Here is a 7,959-nt window from a genome sequence, read left to right on the forward strand (position 1 = left end):
CCTCGGCCTCCCAGAGTGCTAGGATTACAGGCGTGAGCCACCGCGCCCGGCCTAAAATTTTTAATTTTTTTACTTTGTAAACTTTGTTAAAAACTAAGACACAACCATGTACATGAGCTTAGGTCTACACAGGGTCAGAATCATAAATATCACTCTTTTCTACCTCTACATCTTGTCCCACTGGAAGGTCTTCAGGGGCAATGACACAGGGAGCTATCTCCCATCATAACAATGCCTTTTCCTGGAATACCTCCTGAAGGCCCTGCCTGAGGCTGTTTTACAGTTAAGTTTGTTTTTGTAAGTAGAAGGCCTATACTCTAAAATGATGATAGAAAATATAGTATAGTAAATACATAAACTAGTAACATAGTCATTTATTGTCATTATCAAATATTTTCTATTGGACATAATTGTATGTACTGTATTTTTATACAACTGGCAGAACAGTAGGTTTGTTTGCACCAGCATCACCATAAACTTGTGAGTAATGCATTGCACTACTACGTTACGATAGCTATGAATCACTAGGCAATAGGAATATTTTTTTTTAGAGACAGGGTCTTGCTGTTTGCCCAGGCTGAAGTACAGTGGTACTATCATAGTTCACTGTAATCTTGAATTCCTAGGCTTGGGTGATGCTCCTAGCTTAGCCTCTGGAGTAGCTAAGACTACAAGTGTGCACCACCATGCCTAGCTAATTTTTAAAAATTTTTTGTGGAGACAGGGTTTCACTATATTGCCCAGGCTGGTCTCAAACTCCTGGCCTCAAGCGATCCTCCTATCTTGGCTTCCCAAAGTGCTGGGCTTACCGGTGTGAGCCACTGCACCTGGCCTCCATTATATGTTATGGAACCACTGCCATATATGCGGTCCGTCATTGACCAAAACATCATTGTGCAGGGCTTGACTGTATGCAAATTTATTTAGTTCTAGGAAGAATAATGAATTAGTTAGAATGTTTTTGCCTCTTTCTTTATCCATCCATAAATACGTATTTTCTAAATTTAACAACAGTTTTATACTGTTATTCAGACATGTTGAATGGCATTTAAAGTATAGTGACATATGAAGTCTAGGATATAACACTCTGTACTTTCTTTTTCTTTTCCAGTGTCTGTATTTATGCTGAAAGTCCAGGTGAATGATATCATCAGTCGTCAGTACCTGAGTCAAGCAGTTGTAGAAGTGTTTGTAAACTACACGAAGACGAATTCCACAGTAACTAAAAACAATGGTGCAGTGTTGATAAAAGTACCCTATAAATTAGGACTCAGCTTAACTATTATTGCTTACAAAGATGGCTACGTGTTGACCCCTCTGCCTTGGAAGACTGGAAGAATGCCAAGTAAGGACTTAAAGAGTGTTTTGTATCTACTAAATATAAATGATTTTTTTTCCCCTCCATTTTGGGGAATATCTTGTTCTGGTAAATTGAAAATGAGAGTGCCTAAATGAAGAGAATATAGGGACATTAGAAGAGAAAGCCAGTTTAAAGAAAACTTCGTCTTAGTCTGTTTGGATTGCTATAGCAAAGTAACTGTAAACCAGGTATCTTATAAACAACAGAAATTTATTTCTTACAGTTGTGGAGTCTGTGAAGTCTAAGATCAAGGTGCTAGCAGATTTGGTGTCTGGTGTGGGTCTGCTTTCTGGTTTATAGATGGTGCCTTCTTATTGTGTATTCATGGGGTAGAATGGACAAATGAGTTCCCTTGGGCCTACTTTATAAAGGGCACTACATTTACAGTAGGGCCTAAGCCTTGTATGTTAAAAATATAAAAAGCAATTGAGGTTGGAAAAATATTTGAAACAATGAAGGGTGATATATTTAATATGCAAAGAATTAATACAAATTAGTGAGAAAATGTCAAGGCCCTACCTAAGTAAGGTAAATGGACAAAATCATGGCCTAGCAATTTTCAAAACAGGAAATACAAACGATTAGTAAACATGACAATGTGCTTTATATCCCTAATAATCTAAGATCTGTACACCGAAGAAATACACACTTTTTAGATTTTTCACCTTGGAAAAGTTTTTTAAAAAGTTATCCTGGCCGGGCGTGGTGGCTCACGCCTGTAATCCTAGCTCTCTGGGAGGCTGAGGCGGGTGGATTGTTTGAGCTCAGGAGTTCGAAACCAGCCTGAGCAAGAGCGAGACCCTGTCTCTACTAAAAATGGAAAGAAATTAATTGGACAACCAAAAATACATGGAAAAAATTAGCCGGGCCTGGTGGTGCATGCCTGTAGTCCCAGCTATTCGGGAGGCTGAAGCAGAAGGATCGCTTGAGCCCAGGAGTTTGAGGTTGCTGTGAGCTAGGATGATGCCATGGCACTCTAGCCTGGGCAACATAGTGAGACTCTGTCTCAAAAAAAAAAAAAAGTTATCCTCGGTATTAACAAAGCAAGCAAGGTAGAATCAACATTCTTAAACATTGTCAATGGGAGTACAAATAGTCAAAATTATCTGGGTAACAAATTTTGAAATATATATGTCAAAAGTTTTCAAAATCTTTATAAACTTTGACCCAGTATTTCATTTCTAGGAATCCATTCAAACACAAACATACAAATAAATATAGTGGACAAGCATTCATGCACCAAGATGTGATGTCAGTATTTTTCTGATAATAGTGAAATGGAAACACCTAAATCTGTAATTTTAGTGCAGTGATTAATCTTGATACTTAAGTGAAATATGTGTCATTAAAATATTATGAAGTTTTTATTGAGACAGAAATGCTTATTAAATGAAAAATGCAGAGTAAAAATATTCTGTATACAATATCATACTTCCCATTTAAAAAAAATCACAAGAAAAATCAATGAAGAGCTGTACTAAAATATCATTAGTGGTTGTCTCTGTGGTGGTATTGCAACATCTGTCATTTTCTTTTTATTCTTTTCAGTATTCCTCAACTTTTTCGAAGTGGGCATTACATCCCTTTTAAAATAAGAAAAATTTTTAAGTGAAAAGAAATCAGAATGTTAAGTTTTACTGAGGTTCAGAAAGATTCTCCTCGGATTTAATAGCCTTAAAAAGCTGTCAGGGCTGTCCCCTTTTAAGCGATCTGTGACTGAGAAAGTATCCAAATATGGGATAATGCTCTACTTATCATCATCTTGAGGTCCAAGCTACAACCCCACCACCTCTTCTCCAATTTAATAAATCTATTAATCAGTCTAAATGTTAATGTATTCTGAAATTGAAATTATGCTTTCATTTGGTAATTCACTTTTTCCTGTGGAAGGAAAAAAGTATATTTCATTTTATTTCCCATCATTGTATAGTTTTTGTGTTTTACCCTTTTTCCATATTTCTTTTAAAGCTCTTGGTAATATCTCAAAATATTAAAAACATTTCCATGCAAATGTTTTATCTTCTTTTAAGAGGCTTGAGGATACTGTGTTATTTCTATTAATTTTAAATACTTTAATAGCATAAAGGAGAGATACCAAATGACAGCTTGTGCTTTGAATAACTCCTCAAAACTTATTTTTCTTTTGCAAGATTGGGAAATTTATCTGATTGGTTCTTGGTTATAGAATGGTCTTTTGTCCTCGCTTGTTGCTCCAGATCTTGAAGCAATTTGTCTTTCAGGTGATCTGCACTTTCTCATCCCACCAGTTATTTCAGCTGCCTACTCCAGCAGGCCGGTTCAGCTCCAAGCTCTGTTACTACCAGAGGTTGCCTGTGAATCATCTTCTGCATTAAACTGTTTCCTTCTCTGCCGACTCAGAGTCCTTTTGGCAAACCATACTGTGTGCAGAAGAGCATTGTGCTCATGTGGGAAGTTAAAAATGAAGAGTGGATGTAGTCTCTATCTACAGAACCTTGAATCGTGGAGCCAAGAAAAAAATTCTTAAAAAATCTTTAGAAGTAAATAACAAATGTCTTAAAATAGTAGAGGGTTATTCAAGCATTTAACTTGATCATTTACATCTGGGGTTAGTTGTAGAACATCATTAGTCACCTTGGTACAGACTACTATAAGAAACAGAAAAGATTAGTGAAATAAAATAGTGATTCGCAGTGTTTTCTTCTCATTTTATTGTGATTTTTTTCCTCCATCATATTTTATATTCATTCCTCCTTTGTTTTGAATCGTTCTTCCCATCAAGCAGTTTTTTTTCTTTTTTCCCACTTTTTAGGACTTGCTGTCACAGAACTATATCTGTCTGAGTTTTATTTCCCACATTAAATAAAATATTCTAATTGTGCTATATTTCACAGTATATTCATCAGTTACACTTTCACTGTTCCCACAAAGCCAAGCAAATATATGGCTATTTGAAGACACTGTTTTAATTACTGGAAAATTAGCTGGTAAGTACAATACTTCTTACTTAGTAAGTAAACACTTAAAGTTATCATTAACTGTTCTTCTTGACTAATGAATCAATGTTAATTATAACTTGGGAAAAATATAAATTGATCAGCGATTAGTACTGACTATGAACCAATCCTTATTTTACTATCAAACTAATAGTATGATTTTTTTGTGTAGTAGGAATTAATTTTTGCTATACTATTTTAGCCTCTTAAATAGGAATGTTTGACTTTTGGAAGTGTTGGAAAAAGCTTCTGTCCTTTCCATATCACTTACAGGATTTCAGTGGTGGGTGAAATTGGGAAAAGAGAGAACACATGTTGCTCAGACCTTTGCAGCCTTCTTGCGTGCAGAGTGCCTCCAGTCCTGCCTCCTGAGTTAATCTTGCTGCCTGTGTGGGAGAGGCCTGGAACTGGGCAGACATGATTTGCCTCACGTGCATATCCCAAGGGAAAGAGTGCAGAAAGCCTTATTTGGGGTACTGATTCAAGCTGTGTCCTCCAATTCTGCTTTACCAACCATGGAGATGGCGGTTTCATCCTTACCTCACCTCCCCAAATCCCTCAATTGGTGCTTAGGAGAAGCCTCAGAATTCTGTGACTTTTACTGCATATCATATGACATCTCTGTAAATGACAATTTGTTTTCTTGTTTTGTATTGGTAAATTAATGTTTCGGTCTAAAGCATAATAGGAATGGCTGATAAAGTGAGAAAATCCCCAAGGTAGAGTCCAATAAGAGAGTCATGATAAAGAGAACTGTTTGTGAAAGTTCTTTTCATTTTTGGATGCTATTTTATTAATACTTATTCCTAATGTATTAAACCAGAAAACCTAATACTGCTGTTGGAAAAAAAATTCAACTGGGGCTTGATTAACTTTGGAGTAATTTACTGAGTGAGGCTGTAGAATCTTTTGCTCTTGAAATGCCAAGGCATGTGGCAGAAATTTGGGCCACTGATTTTGCTGGTGTATGGCAAATACGAGAACGAGCTCTGTCGTCCTTTCCAAATCACATCTCTCACTGGGGCATCAGTGGACGTGGAGTTGTGTGTGAAAGGATGGAAAGTTAATAGGAACCACATGTCTGCAGAGACAGGCTGTATTTGATGCTGCTAGGGCCTTAATGCTATCAGGTTCTCCATAGTATCTCTTCAGTGTTTTGACACATTCCTACTCCTTCCTGGCCTCTTCAAACAATTAGAAATTGTAGTTTCTGCTGGTATACCTGAGATGGATCAGTGTCAGACCAAGCAATGGTGAGTGCTTGTTCGTATGGACAATACTAGTCGTGCCTTGGCAGGTCTCCACGAGAACACTATGAAACCTCTTGAATTCTCAGATCACTTCCTTTTACCACCTCATTTCCCTAAGAGGGACCCATTTGTAAGGCCAAGCAGGAAAGGATGGATGTTTCTGATGTTAAATCTTTTTGTAGAAGATATATATCCTCACTTCTTGGCCGGGCCCAGTGCCTCATGCATGTAATTCTCTCACTTTGGGAGGCGGAGGCAGGAGGATCACTTGAGGCCAGGAGTTCGAGGCCATCCTGAGCTACATAGCAAGACCTTGTTTCTACTGAAAACAGGAAAATTATCTGGACATGGTGGCATGTACCTGTAATCCCAGCTATTCCGGAGGCTGACGCAGGCAGATTGAGCCCAGGAGTTTGAGGTTACAGTGAGCTATGATGATGCCACTCCACTCTAGCCTGGGCAACAGAATGAGACTCTGTCTCAAAAAAAAAAAAAAAAAAATCCTCACTTCTTAATCTCCATAAGATATTTCATCAGGAAGGTGTTCAATTTGTACAATCAAAATATGTTAGGCCTGTATGTGAATGTATTTGTGGTAAAAGGAGAAATAGGAAACTTCAGGAATGTACAAAACCTTCAGAAGCTCAGCTAGATATTTCACTTAGTGTGCATGTTTTCATTTGTAAGAAATTTGGATCTTCAACATAATTAAGCCACATATTTTAACAGAGTGAGTTGTAGATAGTACCTGCAAGTGATCAGAAGGCATAAGATTATGCTCTCAAACAACTTAACCAAACAAGAATGTATATTATAATTGTATTGTTTTGCTTAACTATTTTCCAGGTATTTTAGCTTCACACATAAAAAATAAACTGAGGATTCTTTTATTTTTTTCATTTATTATCCTGCAACTCTAAAAACAGATACTTTTTTCATTCTAATAATTTAACTGATTATTCGTCTTTATTAGTGATGTTATCAAAGTCCAAAGCAAAAGCTGATGTTCTTAATAATTTAGTTGTAATGATTTAAAAGTTGATCTTTGAATTGTTAAATAAAATGTGTTGATTACAGAAATATCAATATTGTCACTGAGCTCTCACTTGATAATATTAGAAGATAGTTATTGAGATAATATTTATAAGTCGAGTGCCTTATATTTGAAAGACTTTTAATGCATGATTAATAATCTGATAGAGAAACCTAGTCACTTAAATACGTGGCTGAATGTCAAAGACATTTTCTGTTGTAAGTTTCTGAAAACTAGTCCCCTAAACTACCTTACACTGAAAGGAAGCCTTTATTTATTTCTCAAATAATTGATAAGTCTAGAGTAGAACCAATTTTAGATATGGCTTGATCAGGACTTCAGTAGAAATAATTGATAACTGGTTTTACTCTCTCCATTTTTCAACTCTCCACTCTTTGAATGTTGCCTCAATTTTCAAATGAGCTTCCATTTTTGGTCACAAGGTGGCTGTTGCAACTCCCAGATATATACCTGCTCATATAAAATCCACTGGGGGAAAAGCTAGCCTTCCCCCCGACCCTGGCAATGTGCAAGCAAAGCTCACAGTGCATCTCACTGACTGTGCTTGGGACAGAGCCCATCACTGAACAAATCACTGAGGCTAAGACAATAATGAGATGCAGTAAATTTGTTTAAGCCATCTCAGCGTGCACCATCAACTCTACTCCTGTTACAGAAATGGGACCTCAGCTGAACCACATGGGCTAAAAATGGCCATTGTGGTGTTTCCTACAGTGAAACCCAAAAATGTGTGAGGAAATTCTGGGCAGCAGAATCAAGTAATACAAGGGTGGCTTGTGTAATCTAAAGAAAAGGAAATTTCTTATTTAGTCAGTTCTGAGTTTAAAATAATTATATGAGAAGATGTTAGTGATGTTTAGAAATGATTATAACTGCTTCTTTTAAAGTAAAATGTTGTGACCAATGATGCTATGCTTGACATGCATTTTTCTATTTGTTAATGAGGTTTCCTTTTTTCAGATGCCAAATCTCAACCAAGTGTTCAGTTTTCAAAAGCCTTAATTAAACTTCCTGACAACCATCACATTAGCAATGTTACTGGCTATCTTACAGTTCTACAACAATTTTTGAAAGTGGACAATTTCCTGTATACAACTGGAATTACTCTCAATAAACCAGGTATTATCTAACTTTTGCATAATGTAATCGTATTTATGAAAATTACATAAATCTTTCAAATATTTGTTTAGATACTTAGATAGCTATTAGATATTCGATATTCATTTAAGCTTCAGAGAATACATGAAATGTTTGAAACAAATCTAGTTATTAAAATGTTTATAAGAAATCCCCTTTTATCCAATGAAAGAAAGATTATAC

The 7,959-nt window shown here is 36.3% G+C and overlaps 1 protein-coding gene across 1 annotated transcript in view; it reads left to right on the plus strand.

Moving 5' to 3' along the window:
• The window catches only part of FAM171B (family with sequence similarity 171, member B), a 62,399-nt gene that overhangs the window by 37,052 nt on the left and 17,388 nt on the right, over positions 1–7,959 (plus strand). The window contains exons 2-4 of the mRNA XM_012663654.1: positions 1,112–1,345; positions 4,234–4,326; positions 7,600–7,758. Coding sequence (XP_012519108.1) covers positions 1,112–1,345; positions 4,234–4,326; positions 7,600–7,758 — 486 coding nt within the window. The remainder of the gene's footprint in view (positions 1–1,111; positions 1,346–4,233; positions 4,327–7,599; positions 7,759–7,959) is intronic.

This window comes from Propithecus coquereli, unplaced genomic scaffold, assembly GCF_000956105.1.
Source record: "Propithecus coquereli isolate 6110/MARCELLA unplaced genomic scaffold, Pcoq_1.0 Scaffold82, whole genome shotgun sequence".
NCBI lineage: Eukaryota > Metazoa > Chordata > Mammalia > Primates > Indriidae > Propithecus > Propithecus coquereli.